General features: G+C 41.1%; 1 protein-coding gene across 2 annotated transcripts in view; it reads right to left on the bottom strand.

Annotated features, from left to right (window-relative positions):
• Positions 1 to 19,017, bottom strand: part of PPP3CA (protein phosphatase 3 catalytic subunit alpha) — a 165,098-nt gene extending 146,081 nt beyond the window's left edge. The window contains exon 1 of one of the 2 annotated variants that reach the window (XM_088524015.1): positions 18,514 to 19,017. In XM_088524015.1, the coding sequence (XP_088380141.1) occupies positions 18,514 to 18,571 (58 nt within the window). In that variant the 5' untranslated portion in view covers positions 18,572 to 19,017. The remainder of the gene's footprint in view (positions 1 to 18,513) is intronic. The other variant, XM_088524017.1, reaches the window with a different exon arrangement.
• Positions 19,018 to 19,578: the final 561 nt, after the last annotated feature.

The following is a 19,578-nucleotide window of genomic DNA, read 5'->3' as shown; positions in this document are numbered from 1 at the left end:
AACAGAAAGACAGCTAAATACAGCTAAAGCTTTGGCATCACAGTAATAGCTTATATTCTCATTTAAATATTAACCCTGGCTTCTGTTCTGGAATCTCAGTTGGGGGAAAAATATCACATACTCGAGCATTGAAACACATGTTAACTTCAGCAAAAGGCGAATCTGTAGAATGGCAGTACAGCTGGGCATGTCAGATTGACTAGCTTTATCACACAGGTAGCACCAAGTGGCACTATTTTGAGGTCAGGACTAAAGACTGCAAATCAGGAGGCTAAAGTGCTATCCTCCACTGCTGCCAATACCCTGCATGGCCACAGGCAAGCTGTAGAGCATGAGTGTACAAAAGAGTAATTTCCATCTCAACCAACAGAAAAAAATAAAATACAAATAAAATAAAAATTCAACTTGCATATTACCAAGAATATCAGCATAAAATATAACTTTTGTTTTTTTCTCTCATCAACTCTGACATATAACATCATACAAACTCCAAGACTTCACAGCACATTTTCAGAGACAATATTCACTGATCTCAATACATGTTAACTCCCACCAGGTCACCTGATCCATTCCTCCCCTCTGGGTAAGTTGCACTGAGAACTGAAGGAGGATGCCAGCACACAAGAGTAGCTAGAGACAGAGAAATGGAATATTCTTCTTGCTTGGCAGTGTTAAAACAAAACCTTACAGGAAATAAACATAAATCATCAGGGACCAAAATATTTTGTCCCTTCTTGCCACCCCTCCTTCCCTTTCTAAGGTCTATCCCTCCCTGCAGCATTTTTGTTAATTTCATGGCCCTCATGAATTGTTAATTCAATAAAACCTTAAACATCTAAAAACCTGAATAATAATCCCCAGAGGGATATGAAGAGATATATTTACAACAGCCACTTAAATAATTTTCCCCCAAAACAGAAACACTGGTTAAGATAACTAATAACTAAATACGCAAGGTGAGCCTCAGTTATGCATCCCGTAAGTCATTAAGTATTAGCTACATTAAGATCAAAAAAGAGATGAATAATGAAATGGTCCAAGAAACAAGATATGTTTCTAACAGCCTTTTTTGTTATTTTGTTTTAACCCTCAAAACAGTTGGTGGTAGATCAACTGTGAGAAAAATCAAAGTCCAAAATGGATTATATTCCACATGAAAGAAAATCAGAAGTTATTTAACACAAATCTTCCTGGCTATTTTACAAGGCATAGCAAGGAACAAAACTGAAGGGAAATAGAAGGATGACAATTGACCTCACTGACTTTTCCTCTTGGGAAGACTAGTGGGCTTGTTTCGACTGTTCTTCAGGAAAGCCTTGAGGTAGTTCACGTATATCAACATACAAAAGATAGCTTCAGGGGGAAGGGAGCAGACTGCTAAAAAGGCTGAAAAATGAAAAATTCTCAAATTCTCAGAGGTGAGATATTAGAGAAGACTCCCCAGCCAGAAAGCATGGGCCAGGAGGTTAAGCCACAGAGGAGCAGAGAGAATCCCTGAACTCTGAAGGAGGTTGAAAGCCAGATCATCGCATGCACAGGCATGACGTGTTTCTGTAAACCTTCCCCCCCCCCTCCCCACTTGTTATTCCTATGACATCTTGCCATATAACCTGAGCTGATTTAAACAATGTAATTAGCATCTCCAAAAGGAGCTCTAAATTCTTTGCTTTTCCAGAGTTCTTCATTTTGCTAGGAATGACAGCAAGCCACCCGGATTTTACACAGACAATTACAAGATTATACAGAAAAAAAGTCCAAGGGGTACAGAAGACCCACTCTAGAACCATCTGTAATTCCTGTGAAAAAGAGGCAGTTTAATTTAGTTTCAGTCTAGAAAAAAAAAAAAAAAAATCTTATAACCGTAATTTTTCTACAGGCCAGAAAGATTACACTTCTAATACTTAGAAGCCACACGCTTATTTCATCTTGGATGATCAGTGTTTTTAGCAAAATTAGACGACCCTTCTGTAAATGAAAGCGCTGGCTTTTTCAGTCAAGTGTGGTACCAACAACCCCTGGTTTGTCCATGTAAGAGGAAGGAAACACATCAGACTGCTGAGTCTTGCACCAAAATTGTTGCCCATCTTGTGGCTACTGGGAAGTAACGTGGCAGAAGGGAGGGCTGTGGGTCAGTGGTGACTGATAAGTTGGCCCTGGACCATAACTGTCTGCAGGGAGAGATAGCGTAAAAACTATTCAGTGACAGGTTTTGAGCCTGCTATAATCCTTACCCTATAGCAGCTTATTCTCATATTCACAAACCCCCTGTTCATTAACACATAGTTATGCTTTTAAAAATGGGCAGCTTTTCCAGAGGAGAAGGGAGGAGCAGGAAAAGGGAGACAGCTCAAAAGGAATGGCTTTCACCAAAGCAGACTAAGATAAAGGCAGGCTAGTGCAATTCATTCATTTAACAGTAGTTAAAAATACAGTCACAATAGCATTTTGCAAGTTTGTCTGGCTTGACAGGCCATTTGCTCTCACTAGCTCCTGAAGTTGCTTTGGTCATTGCACACATTAAGGGGGAAGGGCAAGTAGAATTATTGATGCCATCAAATATTTCCTTTGAAAAAGAAGAACAAAAAAGTGTTTTTAAAGCCAGCAGTCTTTCTAATTAATCTTTGCAATTAAAATTCTAGTTCTGCATGAAGATATGTATAGGAAGAATCTCCGCCTTCACATAACCATTTATTTTTGTGGAATCATTAGAGAACAAGGGTTTCGTTTTGCAGAATTTTCTTACAATAAGACTTCAGCTAAATATTTAGAAACCATATAACATGCTGGTCTTTTTTCAAGTATGCTTTGAAGTATCTTGCATCATACTTTCAGAGAGAACATGCCATAAATTCAAGTCATGCCATAAATTCACCTAATATATTATAAAGCATCAGAGTACTCGGTATCAGGTGCTGTTGATCCTCAACATCATCAGAATAAGAAGAATTTTCCAAATCAATGCTGAAAACAGAGACATATAATCCCTTTACAAATAAAGCCATATTTAACAGCAGTTTTCTTCATAGTCACTCTGAAGAAGTGTCATTATTATAGTCCATACAAATCCATACAATTTCCTCTGGTGACTGACTTGCGACTAACCATGACTACCGCCCACTGCACAGAAAAGCCTCTTTTGCATGGCCTGCACTTGAATGAAATACGCCGATGCAGCATGGCTGGAGGAGATGTTTCTGGAGAGCCCCCCTTACTCTCAGCAGATCAATCTACATCACTAATAGAGCTTGTATTTTAGTGAGCTTTCTGTCTTGCTCTTCATGTCTGACTATTCAAAGCACCACTCCAGGTCCTTTCACATGTTCAGTTACTAGGATCATCTTTCAGGTTGCAGTACCTGTGCAAAACCAGAATCTATTTATTTTTAACAGGGCAGAGAGCAAGCATTTTGAGTGAAATTCTAACAGCCCACTTGTCTTTTTTTGTAATCAGAAGTCCTTCATAACAAGGGACCTTTCGACATGCACCTTTCTAATTACAAACAATTAGGCTAAAAATTTTAGCTGAACTAGCAAGTTACCCTCCCAGCTATTTTCCAGTATGTTACAAAGACAGCAAATAGATTTAACATTCTTTCATGGGGATACAGGTTGTCCAGCTGAACTATATGAACAACTACGTGATTCACCCTTCAAACTGCAGTATCTCCCTATCATTTTGCTCAAATGTAATTAGTCAAATCAACCCAGAAAGAAGCATTTTTCACTACAAAACAATTATCTGTTATCCTGATATCCTGATTTATCATCTCTGAAGGTGATCAAGCTAAAGAACTTGCTCAAGACTTCTAGTACTAGAAGATAGTACTAACTCTAGTACTAACTCTTCTGAAACAGTATGCTTGTGTTACACTTAGACTCTTACAAATGTTTTATTCTATTCCCCATCACCCATATCAAGAGATTCTCTCGTCAGATTTGATTTCATTTTTACATATGCAATATTACGGAGTTTTTCAGCCTGTGCCACAGGACAATGTGAACTTTTGGAGGGAAATAAAGAGCATGAGAAAGCAATAGAGAAAGTAATATGCCAGAAAGCATTGAAGCTGAAAGACAAAGCCATTTATCATCACTACAAATTTCCAAGCTTTTTAACTGATTACCATCACCTGGAGTTTTATTCTTCAAGAAAACATCAGACAAATCAGAGGCTAGTAGAAAAATAACCACTTCCTTCCAGTAATTAGAAAACAGACCTTTCTGATGGTCATGTCAGAGATCTTGGTAACACCTATGAAAACAGCATGCAAAAGTTGTTTATGTTATTCTTACAGCTTGTCAAAGCAAGGTACAACCCTACACCTTCTCTCCCTGCACTCAAGGTGCACCAAACTCTGAAGCTACACATGCTCAGAAAGCTCTGATATGCTCTGACTTCTGACACTCATCAAGACTCATCCATGCAAGTGCTTTGCCAGAAACCCTACTGTCTACATAAGGGTATAATCAACTAAAAATAATTTCCCATTGTCATGTATTTGGGTGCTACTTCAGAATAAGTATTTTCATGTTTGAGCCTCATAATCACACAAACCATTCTTCCTGTAGAATATCTTACTGGCAAACGCACAGCCTTTCACTTTTAAAGAGAGAAAAATTTCTGCATTCCACATTCAGTTGAAAAGCCTATGAATTTGACAACAACATTTTCTCGAGTTCAGTAAAAGATGATCACAAAATGCTCTAACATCACCTATAAAACCCTTTTCTACTTCAACTCCCAGGAAGCCAGGAGGAAAAAAACAACAAAGGAAGTCTAATGCACATTGAGAAACCACCGCAACTGGATTATAACCAACAAGACAGCTGCAGAGTAGATTTCTGACTAGCAGCACTTCTAAGATTAGCATAGGTTAAACAAACAGTACCCTACAGCAAAGTATTGTCTGTGTAACTAGAATCAGTATAAGAAGTTAACATTGTACAAAAAGCTACTTATGCTTAAGACTTTAAGACAGCAATATCCCCTGCTTTCTATGTTGTAAAGAGCCAATTTGATTTACCTGTCAGAGATGCTACCTCAGATTCAGAGCTCTAGGGAAGTAGCAATACCTTGTTAAAGATAATAGGGATGTGGTATCCCTAACATGCAAGTTCTTTACACGTATAAGTTAACTTTTCCATTTGCTGTTACATCGCACACAGAAACTCTACCTGCTTTGACTCTTCAAAGAAAACTTTACCTAAAGATAAAATAACAATAATAAAATTGAGGCAATAATCTACTCCTGTTTACATTGGCAGAGCCCATACTTCAAGTTTGTCTGATTTTAGTGACCAAAAGGCTACTTTGATACATCATTCATTAAAACTATGGATATGTTATTACTCCAAGGGGAGGGAGGAGAAGTAAGGTTAAACAACAGAAAACATATCTGGCTAAGGCAGTCGAGTACAAAACATATCTGGCTAAGGCAGTCGAGTACCCAGAAGCTAACATTAAGCACTTAACTGACACAAAAGCAGGTTAATTCATAGAATCATAGAATGCTTAAGGTTGGAAGGGACCTCTAGAGGTCATCTAGTCCAACCCCCCTGCACACACAGGGTGACCTAGAGCACGTGGCACAGGACTGCGTCCAAGCGGGTTTTGAAGATCTCCAAAGAGGAGACTCCACAACCTCTCTGGGCAGTGCTCTGTCACTCTCACTGTTAAAAAAAATTTCCTTAAGTTCCTGTGGAACTTTTGATGCTTCAGTTTCTGGTCACTTCCTCTAGCTCTGTCAGTGGCCACCACTGAAAAGAGGCCAGCACCATCCTCCCCACTGCCTCTCTTGGGGTACTTATAGACACTGCTCAGGTCCCCTCTCAGCCTTCTCTTCTCCAGGCTGAACAGGCCCAGCTCCCTCAGCCTCTCCTCACAGGGCAGATGTTCCAGGCCCCTGATCATCCTTGTAGCCATGCGCTGGACTCTCTCCAGCAGCTCCACATCCCTCTTGTATTGTGGAGCCCAGAACTGGACACAATACTCCAGATGTGGCCTCACCAGGGCTGAGTAGAGGGGCAGGATCACCTCCCTCGACCTGCTAGAGATGCTCTTCTTAATGCACCCCAGGATCCCATTGGCCTTCTTGGCCATGAGGGCACACTGCTGCCTCATGGTCACCTTGTCGTCCACCATGACATCCAGGTCCCTCTCTGCAGAGCTGCTCTCCAGAAGGTCGGTCCCCAGCCTGTCCTGGTGTCTGGGGTTACTCCTCCCCAGGTGCAGGACCTTGCACTTGGCCTTGTTGAATTTCATGAGGTTTTTCACTGCCCAGTTGTCCAGTCTGTCCAGGTCCCTCTGGATGGCAGCGCAGCCCTCTGGGGTATCGGCTACTCCTCCCAGTTTGGTATCATCAGCAAACTTGCTGAGGGAGCACTCTGTGCCTTCATCCAGGTCATTGATGAATAAATTGAACAGGACTGGACCAAGGACTGACCCCTGGGGAACACCGCTGGCTACAGGCCTCCAACTGGACTCTGCACCACTGATCACCACCCTCTGAGCTCTGCCATCCAGCCAATTCCTAATCCATCTCACTGTGCACTCATCTCTCCCACACTTTCAGAGCTTGCCCAGCAGGATGTTGCGAGGGATGGTGTCAAAAGCCTTGGTGAAGTCGAGATAGACGACATCCACCGCTCTCCCCTCATCTATCCAGCCGGTCATTCCATCATAGAAGGCTATCAGATTAGTCAAGCAAGATTTTCCCTTGGTGAATCCATGCTGACTACTCTTGAGCACCTTCTTGTCCTCCACGTGCCTGGAGACAACAGCCTGTATGAGCCGTTCCATCACTTTTCCTGGGACGGAGGTGAGGCTGACTGGCCTGTAGTTGCCTGGCTCCTCCTTCTTGCCTTTTTTTTTTTTTTCATTTTTTTTCTAAATGAATTTTTTAATTTTTTAATTCTCCCTTATAGCAGAATTACTTGGGTTTTTAAGTTTATTCTTCCTTCTTCTCTTTCAAAACAAACCTCATCGAGCATGCTAATAACAGCCCATTTCTCCTTCTTTGCTACCAATAAGGCAACACATACATTTTAATAGTTGTTACAGTTAACAGAAACTACAAGCACTTCCTCTTAGGAAACTTTTCTTTAAAAAAAAAAAAAAAAAAAAAAAAAAAAAAAAAAAAGGTCAAGCTCCCTTGTAAACTCATTCCAACACCCCTCTAAAATTCAAGATACTCACTGAAGCCAAAAACAAGTCATCAGGCAAACTACTCGAAATAAACTACTCCAAGTACAGCTTCCATGCTTTGAATTCCTAAATCAGATATGAATTCCCTATGTAACACTGTTGCACTGAAAATACACATCCTTGCCCATTGTGCCCTTTAGATCTTCCTTCCAACCTCTGCCCAAAACACCCTCTTTTGCCATTAAGCTCCCTTCCTTTAAGGCTGGTGTTTTTCCTTGCACAAAGCTTATCAAATATACTTTTACAGAAATATACTGAAAAATTTTACTACAACATCAAGATTTCCTCCCTTTTATCAGAAAATAAGTTAAACTAAGCAGTGTCCTGCGTTTGAGGAAATTCAGCTATTTACATTATTGAGGACAAATCATTTATATGGGAGCAGCACATGGAAAACGATATTTATCTAAGAGAAAGTTCTGTTTTTTTTTTTTCAGTGCTAAAGAGCAAACAAACATGTATGGAAAACATTTTAGACTAAATAGCTCAATATACAGCAATAGAATAGCACAGCATTTCTTAGAAAAACAAGCACATGTAGACAAGTTAGTTTTCACTTGGTAAATGAAAGCATCCAAAGTGGATGTGCATTTTGCTCGGTGTTAAATATAAGACATAACACCACTCTAAGCCACCAAGAGCAGTTAGAACAGTCATTTAACACACACAAAATCATGTGTTGAAGAGGAAGGCCAAGCTATAAGTCATAGGATGAATACTAGATTCATAGTTTATTTAAGTTGAAGAAAAGAATCCAAGTCCTGGGGATTTCAGTGGCTTATGAAATAGGTCCTGCAAAGGGAAACTATCCAAGTCACAAATAGCAACGCAATATTTTGCTACCTAATTGCCACCATAGACTGTGAGGAAATCCCTATAGTAAAATAGAGAAGAAATACAATAATCTTGCTTTCTCGTTTTAAAAGTGCCATGAAAGGAACAATAAATAAAAAATATTAAAGAAAACTAGATTGTTCCCAGCTGTTATCATAAAAATACTCCAGCTGTTCACTATTGTAGCAAATGATTACTTGAACGTTTTCAGAGATTGTAACTCAGTATAGCCATTGCAATCTACATCAAATACAAACTTGGCAATCTTCATATAAAAAGACTAAATTTTTCTTTAATTGAGTTTAATTTTTTTTAGTTCTTCTGGTGAGTTGTTCTTTCTGTTAGGGGATAGAAAGATTTTTTATTTCAACAGTTCAACATTCAAGTTCTCCATTATACTCAACACTTTGAAAAATGTAGTAGATGAGAGGTATTAAATTATTAAAACTGCTTTTACAGTAATAAAGACAGAAATTGCCCAAGAAACTCCATATTAGTTGTTGAAAAGAGTGTGCTGAGCACAGCAACACTCAAAGGTGGATAATACAGCAGCTTTTCCCAAGTCAACAAGTGTATGGCTTTCTCCAACTAGAAGCTTTTAAGTTAGTACTCTCCATGAACTAAAGCAAAATTTTCATAAAGATTCAAATATACAAATGCATAGAAATGGTACATGTACATAGAAATAAAGAATTTCCCACTACAATTGTTTCTACTAGAGCTTTATTACTTGACAGCTAGAGAAAAAGGAAAAGAATAGTAGTATGCCCACAGAAAATCTCCACTAAATCTGGAATACATTATTCCAAGCCATTTTGTTTTATTTCTAAAACAAACACACTAGTATGCATTCCCTTTTAGCTGTGTTCCTCTCCTCCAGAATTAACACACAGAACTATAGACCAGAAGGAGCTTCTGTACTGTTTTCTAAGCTAATAAGAAAATCACTAATTTCTTTCCAAAAATACCATATAGTTTAGCATCTTCCAGAGGAATTCCAAACACATGAGAAGGACCACCACATCCATACACAACCTGTGCCCCTCTTCATAGAAGCCAACCTGGGAACTATGATAACAAGAAACAGAGTTTTTTGTTTGTTTGTTTTGTTTTTAAATTATCATTCTTTAGTTGGAGCTAAAGGGCAAGAAAAATCAAGTGGACAAAAAGTTAACTAAAAACCAAAAAGGTTTTATAATAGAATTACATGCATATACACCGAAGGCTTAAGGAAACAGCAAACAGAGACAGCAAAATCAGATGGGGCACTGAAGACAGGTACTCTGAAAATTTTGAATGACAATGCTAAAAGCACCAACTCCCCCACAGCTTGACATGTTATGGGTTTGGAACAAGAGGAAGACACGTATCTCTACCTCAAAGAAGAAAGAAATAATTGCTTCATTGGGTAATAAGAACACATTTAACAGGGTTAAATATGTTCGATGATGATCCTCCTTTCTGATTCCGAGCCATTTATCTGGACGAAGAAGAATTTCTTTCCAAATAATGTTAACTTCAAAACATGAACAATTCAGAGACTTTGCTATATCTAGCCACACAATTACTTAACTGTCACTACCACAAAGTAAAACACATTTTTTACAGCCTACTTTTATCAAACCAATTAAAAAGCTTAAACTAAAGATTAAACACCAGTCACACACTAAATCAGGCCAAAAAACCTAGCTTGGGATTCTGTTAATTAAGTCTATTGAACGAGTCCCAAAGTGAATCTTAAAGCCTGCCCGCAACATCACGTCTGCAGAATTCATTATTAACATGCTATTTTCAGTGTCCCAATCAGAAGTTCAAAGGTACTTCCTTTTTTTGTAGCAACACTCTGCAGACTTGATATTTTTGTACCAATCGCATGCATTAGAGCCAATATCACAGTAGAATTTGCTCCACCACAGGTGAGTTGCACTATTTTCTTCTCTGAGATTTTAACTAATATAGTCAACTAACTTTACTTCAGGCTTTTAACTTAATGTTCTAGGCAAATCTGTTGTGTTTTTTGCTCCAGTCTATCAGTTTACATTGTGAATTGTAATAGTAAGACAACTGTAAAACACTGTAAATAAGAGAAACATTTTGGCCAGCACAACTGCCTGGGCTGCCTGCTCCAAAAGATGGGATGGAGAAACAGCATAGAAGTAGAATACTGGCATTATTATACCTCTACCTGTTTTCCTTGATCAGTATTTTAATCACATTACAGAAGTTCTCCTTCAGAATCCCCAGAATGCATCAAAATATTTTATTAATCCTTATATGCCTATCTGAACATTAGAAAAATAGCTACTACTATTCCTAAGATAAATGCAACTATTTTTAGTATTCTCTGCGACAAAACATTTGAGTAATCTCTACGCAGATTAGATTCCTCACTTTTAAAATCTCCTCCTTAAACTTCTAGGATGAAAAATTACTTATCTGTGGTATTTTTTTTTAAAGCAAGTATCATCAGCTTCACTAAGTCCAGTGTTCCCTTGCCAATTAACTTCTGTATCTGATAGCAGTAACACCAAAGAACCAAATGCTTAGACTGCCTCTCAAGAAGTTTGTCTTCTCAAGTTAGCCAAAAAGCATCTATTTAGGTCTTCAGAGCTTTTGCTAGATGGATTATCAAAATTTACAGTTATGCTGTGAATTTGCAGTGCTACTACTAAGTAATCCGCAAGCAGCAACAGAACTGTAGGATAGACACATCTTCCTTGAAATTGAGAAGCGCTTGAGAAGCACACTGGTAGCAGAGCTATTTACTGGGAAGAAAGCTACAGGGTCAACAGGTAGATGAAGAATAAGACAACAAGTCTGAGGATGAGTCACACAAATGTAATTCTTGTGTTCTCACATGCTTCCTTGGACACCCAAAGAGCCCCCCAGTCAAAGGAAAGACAATGTGTTCAATGAACCACTGGTGTTCTCAGGTACATACATTCAGATCACAACTTCTGACCAGCCGTTGGGCTGCTCAACATACTTGACAATAAGAAGGCATAAAAGATTTGGGGAATAGCAGAAATGAAACAGCAACAGCAAAAGATAGAATATGTTCATACATAAGAGAAGAAAAATAAAATAAAAAACTAACAACAAAAGGAGAATGCAATATAAATCCACCATGACACAGATTTATTTCTAAGTAGAAAGCAGTTTAGCTCTTGGATAATCTTTACACTAAATATTTTCAAAAACTTCATCTCCTATAGTATGGAAGGAAGCAATATCCATTCTACACCTTTTGGCTTAGGCACATGCAACAGGTACATCTCATCCATAAACACCAGGAACTTCTAAATATAAAACATTGTCTTCATTTTTCAATTTTGGTGCCTTTCCACTCTGGTCCTTCAACTTTCCAACTCCACATATAAATGGAACTACTTGGAACTTGTGTTGGCATTTTAATTGCATCTTAAATAAGATAGTCATACTCTGATATAGCATTGTTGCCATGCTAACATTAACATGCCTAAAAATAGTCAGTTTAAAAAACATGTAAATGACTGTCAAGGAGCTACTACTCTGGAAGTAGTATTTCAGTGGTATCAGCTTTCTGGTGGAAGAAGAAGTGGGGTAGGAATAAGCAGTTGTGCTTTTTTATCTTTAAAAGTCAACTTTACCATCATAGCATTTATTGTCTCCATGTTTCTCCACATCTTTTTCTCCCTTCCATAATAAATAAAATAAAGCCCAAGAACCTACAATCTATAACCAAGGCACAATTGAATCAACAACCTGAGAGGAAAACTACCTAAAGAACCACACGTTTACATGAACTGGGCTGTCAATGTATTTTTCAGGACTGGAATGACACATTTCTCCATGAGTGAATAAGAAGCCATAAAATGATTTCTCAGGATTCAGGAAGTCAAGGTAGAAGACTGATTATGAGAACAGGAAATGATTTAAGAGTTCAGCTGAAGAACTGAAATGATATGCAATTAGAGTATGTACTTGACTCATGAAACCACATATAAAAATACAAGAATGCACCTTTTCATGAAAATTATTTGAAGTGGCTTTTACTTCAGAAACTTGAGGCTTCTTTTATGACATGCTTGAAAAAACAGCAAAGCCTAAAACAGTATCTTAAAAATACTCCTAAAGAAGAATTTTCACTCAAGATCTTTAAAGCTGTGAAGAAGGAACACTCTCCCACAACATGCTTGTTAAACATTGCTGGAAAGCATTGGAAGAACTAATATTTGTATCCAAATGGAAGTATCACACACAAGCTACAGTTCTGCTATGTACTTTAAGCAGCAGACACAGAGAAAAAATATGGAAGACATTAAAAACAGAAGACAAATCCGGAGCACACAAGTTATAGGTTCTCATTTGTTAATGTTACCCAATAACCTCTTTTGACAAAAATTCCTTTTAGAAATGCCAAAAGGGTAGCATTCCAGGAGTTACAGAATTAAATATACACGTATACATATATATCAAGGCACACAAAGGTACACGTCTGATCTTCCTACAGACAGCACCTATCATCTCTAAGTAGGACGAGGCAACGGAAGTAGGTATCATTCAATCTAGGAATGGACAACAGATAGGAAACTGCTCTGTACAACATTCTCCTGCAGAAAATAACCTCAACTGGTTCACATTTTCCACCTAAGTTAAATGCTGATAACGTTCAGCATGAACTCCTCTTTCAAATTTCTCACCACCATCAATAGCATCAAAAGCACAGACTCTCTCGCTTGGCTCAGCCAGAAAACAGCATAAAACAGAAGACAGCTTTGGCCAACATGGAATTCAAAACAGACAAAAGGTTTCAAACGCACAGATAGGGCAGTGTCTTGCCTCACCTTTTCATCAATCCTGAAACTGAGTACATTCAGCAAGACACCTATAAGAGAGCATGAGAAAAGTCTCCCATCTACACCACAGAATTAGTAATACTAATTACTTAAGAAAGGCATTCCTCAATGTTCACATTTTGTTTCCTCCACTCCCCCCCAGGCCTAAAAAGCAAAAGATTTGAAAGTCAAAGTTTGAAAAGTCAAATTTAAAGTCATTTTTTTTAAATCAAATCTTTTAAAAGATTTGACAACAGCAAAATATTTGGCATTATTTACAAGAAGGTCTCCATGAGCAAGGGGTCCAAGTGAGTTCACAAACCAAAATAAATCATCAGCTTTACTACACACACATAACTATCAAGCACCGTACTGTAGTTTTGTTTAAGTTTCTCATTACTTCATTCACAAGTGCTTACAACAAATACTGTGTACAAGTCACACATACACAAATTCAGTGTAAGGAACATACAAAGACTGCTTATGGCACCAAAGCTAACAGAACCTGCTGCTTTTACAAGCATTAATTTCACTTGGTCCATGAGATTCAAGAACAAAGCATACGAGAAAAAAGCAAGCCAACCACTTGCTTAAAAAACACAGCGTAAATACTTAAACCACTTTGTTTTTTTCTGCCCTGAGCTAAAGCTTTACATAGTTTGCTTTGTGATGCTGGCCAGGAGATCTGTGATTTCTTCCATTACAAAACAAAGCTGAGGTGGAAGAACATCCACCCCTCCAAATGAAGTCCAAAGTGGAGTAGGGCAGATAACCCTCAGCTGTTCCGGGACTACGTCCTAGACATCACTGAAGGCAGCTTCTCTACTTGATAACATCCCTTATAACACAGACAAGCTTTCCTAGAGCAAGTAAGGACATTCCTGAATATTATAAGAATGCATTTAATTAATTAAAACTAAGTAGTGTCAGTAGTGTCCTTCCTTCCTGTTACAATCAGATATTGATCTTTCAGCACCCTCAGAAGAGAGGCACAAAACTCTTTAATGTACTCTCATAACACAGCTATAGCTATCCAAGCAGCACCAGTCCTTATTTCGTATTTCTTAAAGTTATACCAACATATGTAACACATTCATCAACATAACTGACACTTAGGTCATCACACAACTGAAAAAACACAACTACCTAGCACGGGCAGAATATATCTATGCTTTTAAAAAAAAAAAAAAAAAAAAAAAAACAGCATTTGATTCCTTGCAAGGCAGAGGCAGGCTTCTGCAATATACCTACACTGGCTCTCTGGATTCTGGTCTGAAGCAAAAACCTCCGGGGAGGACATACATATGGCAGCACTCTAGATGAAAACTCTCAATTTCACTGCTTCTTCCTATTATTGACAACAATGGGCACCAGTTTTACCTTTCATTAATTTGAAGCTAACACTGATCACTAACATATAGTATGAATGTCAGGTTGTAATCAATATTACAAATAAATGACAGACTACACACTGAAAGATCATTAACGACAACAGCATGAAATTCAAAGATATGAATTATGTATTAGACTAGTATCCTTTTTTTTGTGTCAGCTTTTAAGTGCATACACATAAGCCAACAATGAACAACAGGGAAGCAATTACCCACACCAAGAATCAAAAGCCATGACAGAAGCCGAAGAGCTGAGATTACAGGGCTACTCATTAGCTCATTAGAATTCTACTGTCCTTAAAAAAAAAAAAAAAAAAAAGACACAACACAGCAGAAATCCTTCAAAAGTTCATAAGCACCTGACCAACATAAAAGAATCAAAGTAATCACTGTACCAAGCTAACAACAAGATATCCAAGAAACATTGCCTTTACTGCTTTTTATGACTACTGTAGTTTTTATATAGGATTACTGGGCTTTAGAATAGCATTTCTAGAAGTCAGTAATGCAACACTGAATATTTTGAGGAGGTCAAGTAATATGATACAGAGCTTTTCCCTTCAGGTCAGTGGGGTTCAAATCTTGCTAATGTCAGTAGTGACCAAAAGCTGTTGACATCAGACAGCTGTTATGTGACCTCAGAAGAATGAGCTTGTATTCCCAGTGCAGTTTTTCCTGGACAGGTATCCCTACCTTCAAGCACAACCAAACCTTCCCTGTGGCTGTCAAGTCTCAGGAGTCAGAAGTAGTGTGAATAAGGCATAACCTTCTCCATCCTGAAGGAGGACAGGACCTTTTAAGCAGAGTAAAATTGAGGTGCCTGTCCAGGTTAAGGCTGCATTGTATCACTGACAACAGAGCAAGAAATTTTATTCTGTCAACTCAGCATTGTCTGCAGCATTAAGTTGACCTGAGCCTTGATCCTGCATCTCCTCAGGCATACTGGCTATCTTATTTTCAGACAACAGAACACTTGAAACCCTTGTTCCTCTGCAGTCCAACAGCATCCACAGACTAAAGGTGAATCATCTAATTTGCATCTCAACATGCGTAGTACCTTAAAGGATGGAACAAAAGCAAATCAGAAAGGTCTTGCTCAAGCTGGAACTACATGCTTTGGATTGACATACAGGACCCTCTTTCCCTCTAGCTCCTAAAAATATTGTATTGTCACTTTTACCAGGAGTTTATTAGCTTCTAAAAAAGATATGCTACACACGGATTAGAATTTCTTCTTTATGATGCTCATTGCTCAACAATTTCCAAGCTGTTTGCATTTAGATTTCACTCAATAAACTACTGAATATAAATGTGGAAGAGTTACATAACAGAGGTGGGATAAGGCCAAGACCTCTGAGCATTAAGGGCTCCTTTTCTCCTTCTTATCTGAAAATGATGTTCTACTTTTGATTGAAATCAATTCAGGCACAATTCAAGAAGGTTCAATATACAGAAGAAAAAACTTCTCATCTGTAGAAACTTCCCACTCAATGGTATATTTGATTCTTTCAAACATAAAAAAAAAAAAGAAAAAAAAAGCCCACAACCACCCACCTAACAGGTCGCTTAGAGTCATAAGCACTGTGCATGCAACTGCTAGGGCTATAACCTTCCCAAACTTATTTCATTAATAATCCTGCATAATGGTGGTTAGCCAGGATTTGCAGCCAGTCCACGGCTGTTAGAAGGAGATATCTCTTGTCATGCACCAGCAAACTGACAGGGTTTAGGGTTTTGAGGTTTTTTCCTTCTTGGTTTAGACTAATACATATGATATATTCATAGATTAGAACTCATCCAACTCAACCTTTCGCTTTCCTCCCCAAAATATCAATATACATGCACACGTGCTTGCTTACAGACTACTGATGTTTTAATTATTATGTAGTGTTTTTAACACTGCTAGCCTATGCCAGTTGCTCATCTCAAGAAGACAGGAATAATGCCCTACAGAGAAGAAATAACAGTTCTGTCTACTGAATAAACTCAGAACATAACCTCCTACTAGTTCTTTTCTCATTCCATGTCCTACAGATATATATATATATATATATATATATATCACACATAAGAGTAGTGTGCCTACAATACAAAGTAAACTGACTCTTCATAGGACTACTATTTACTGTATTACTCCCTACAGATGCAATTTTGAAGACTTTTACAGGATTTCAATATTTAAGAATGAACTGGTTAAACAAACTTTCATGTTTCCTTTTCTCAGAAGCACTTAAATAAAAAGGCAACAGTTACCAGGTGAGCTGAATAAGCACACACCTAAGCAGCATATAGAACCATGATTTGTTCTTTCCTTCAATAATTTAACTCAAGAAAGTTAATTTCTATTTTAAATACATTATAAAAAGATCTAAACATACACACTGTTAACATTTCTTAGAAATCATGTTTTGAGATGACATATATTAGCACACAATCAATTACTCATAACACAGATCAAGATGAATGGAAACCACTAAAGATTTTGTAACTAGAGCAACTACTGCAGCAGTTCTTAGGTAGAACATCCACCTAAGCCAAAGGAAGTTTTGCCACAGCAAAGATGGGTCATTTGATCATTTTCAGGACAAGGCCACACCAAAAAAAGTCACCCGGCTCACTATCCAAGAAAAATCTTTTCAACCTGATGATCATTTTATAGACCTGCAGAAGAGAAGCTTCATCTAAACCCAGCTGTTCAGGCTGCTGTAGCCTACTCTTAGTGAGATATAACAGGATGAATATTTAAATGAGCAATAAATGTCCCGGGTATTAGAAGTCATACAGACAAATTTCTATGTCTATAAAGAAAAAAAAAATTGACTTGTAGCCGCATTTCTTACCACATCTGAAAACCTGCAATTTCATTTATAAAGAAAAATAAGAAGGGAAGGCATATTAAGACAAATGTAAATATAAGCACACAAATACAAATAATAAGCTTTTCCAAGCAATATTTACATTGAGTGCTTGGCTTTGGCATATGCTTATGTAGACACAAAAGCATACATATTCCAAGGCCATGTTCATTTCCTGGGTTCTGGAAAGACCCATACTGAGTCCAGGGTTTGTATCTTTTATTGTAAATATATATATATATATACACACACACACACACACGTATATATATTTGAACACTGGTTACAATTAACCCGACAGAATAGCTTGGCACGCTCAGATACAAGATACATGGAGGGAGCAGAAGGGGAGAAAAAAAAAAAAAAAGCCCACTAAATATACGTACTTCCAACGTATTGAGAAACACTCAGCGCAATTTCAATCAGGCATTACCGAAGTAATGAAGACCTCAGTCTTTATCTCGGAGCACAACGTGTTATTATTCTAAACCAAAAACCTGTTCGTAAGGCTGGAGCCCACGGCCTGGGCGTACCTGCCAAAGCGGGGAAGCAATAGGGGTTTGTGGCCGGCCTGGCTGCGCACATCTGCGCGAACGCCCGCGGCAGGCACAGCGCGCTCCTGCCGGTATCTTCACACCGAGCGCGACACAGGGCAAGGAGGTGGCGGCCAGGGCGGGGGAAGCAGCGCTCGCCACCCGGCCCGGCGCTGCTTGCGCAGGACGCCGGGCTCAGGCGGGCCCAGCTGCTGCGCACGGCCGCGACGCCCGGTTCCGCAGCGCAGGGGAGCCCCGGCTGGCGGCGCAGGGAGGTTTCCAGGCATCCTGGTGCATGCGGGGAGCTTAAGGCAGAGACCAGCGGCGGCGGGGGGGGGAAGCGCAGCCCAGAGGAGGAGGAAAAGGAGGAAGGGGGGGATGCCCGGAGGAGCAGCCAGGCTGGGGGAGGGGGCCGAGCCCTGCCCCCCTCTCTCTCTCTCTCTGGCATTCAGGCGAACGAGCAAGCTGGGGCTCCCCCTCTCTCTCAAGTGAGCCCTGTGCAGCCTTCAAGGCGGAGAGGGGGTGGCGGCAGGGGAGGAGGGGGGAAATGCTGCAATGTAGCACCGGGCAGGCGGAGAAGGAGCAAACCCGCCTGCTGGGGCCTCGGCGCGAGCCCCCGCGCCGCGCTGCCAACCGCCGCCAACGGCCCCGCAAAGCCTCCAACCGTCGCGGCGCGAGCTGCCGCGAATGGCCCCGCAAAGCCTCCAACCGCCGCGCCGCACTGCCAACCACCGCCAACGGCCCCGCAGCCTCCAACCGTCACGGCGCGAGCCGCCTCCAAGGGCCCCACGCCAACGACCGCCGGGAATCCCGCAGCCCGGCGGTACCTGCCGAGGCGGGGGCGGGAGAAGAGAGGGGAAGGGGCAGTGGCAACACCCACCTTTCACCACCCTATCCGTCGTCGATAACTTGGGATCAATGGCCTTGTGCTCCGACATGTCCGGCGGCCGGGGAGGCGGCAGGGCTCTCCCTCGCGCAGGGCAGGCACGGCGCTGAGGCGGCGGCAGCCGCTGCTGCAGTCCGGGGCTCCGGCTCCTCCGCTCTGGCTAAAGTTACCGCGTCCCGCTGCCGCTCGCTCTGCCGCGCTCTGCTTTCCTCCTTCTTCTTCGTCGTCGTCTTCCTCCACCCCCGTCGTCCTCCTCCTCCTCCAGTTAATTATTTCTTGCTTTCAGTCACGCCACTCGGTTGTTTCGAATCGCTCGCTTTCCCCCCAGCAATAAAAAATAAATAAAAAACAACAACGTCGACAAACAGCTGTCAAAAAAGCGGCGGCGATAAAAAATAAAAATAAACGCCGGAGCACCCAGCCACCAGCTTGCAAGCGCAGCAGCTCTGCGCTTCCTTCCTCCGCGGCGCAGCGCCGGCTGCTCCGGCTCCTCCTCGCGGCCGGCGCAGTGGCTCGGGCTCCGTCCCGCCTCCCCGCCGCGGGCTCGCGCCTCTCCCCTCGCTCGCAGCGGCACCGGCGCCGCCGCGCTGCACACGCTCCCTCCGCGGCGCAGCCCCCTCCTCGCGCCGCCACCCGGGCCCGCCCTCGCCGCGCGCCGCCCCCTTCCCGGCGCGCCATTGGCTGCCGCCGAGCTGCCAATCACTGGCAGGTAGCGGCCTCCGCGCGCCGGCGCTCCCTCGGCGCCAGGCAGAAAGCGGGGAGACCCGCACCTTCCCCTCCGAAAAATAAAGAAACGATCAGCGTAAATAACGTCCTCGGGCTAGAGGGGGCCCCTTCCCTCCTCGCAGGAGGCACTCCGTGCCCCCGGGCGCAAGGGGGGCGCGGTGGGGAGCACAGTCTCCCCGCCCGGGGCCTGTTGGCGCATGCAGGAGCTCAGGAGGTGCAAACCGTCACCGCTGGCTTCGTGACTGGTTTCCAGAACAAGGCCGCGCTGCTCCAGCTCGATTCAGCACCACGCGAGCTTCGTTAAAGGGACATGGGGGACACCTGTGCACGTGG

This window comes from Tinamus guttatus, unplaced genomic scaffold, assembly GCF_059628265.1.
Source record: "Tinamus guttatus ecotype Peru unplaced genomic scaffold, ASM5962826v1 Tinamus_guttatus_pri_ptg000202l, whole genome shotgun sequence".
NCBI lineage: Eukaryota > Metazoa > Chordata > Aves > Tinamiformes > Tinamidae > Tinamus > Tinamus guttatus.
This window is presented reverse-complemented; position numbering and strand designations above follow the sequence as displayed.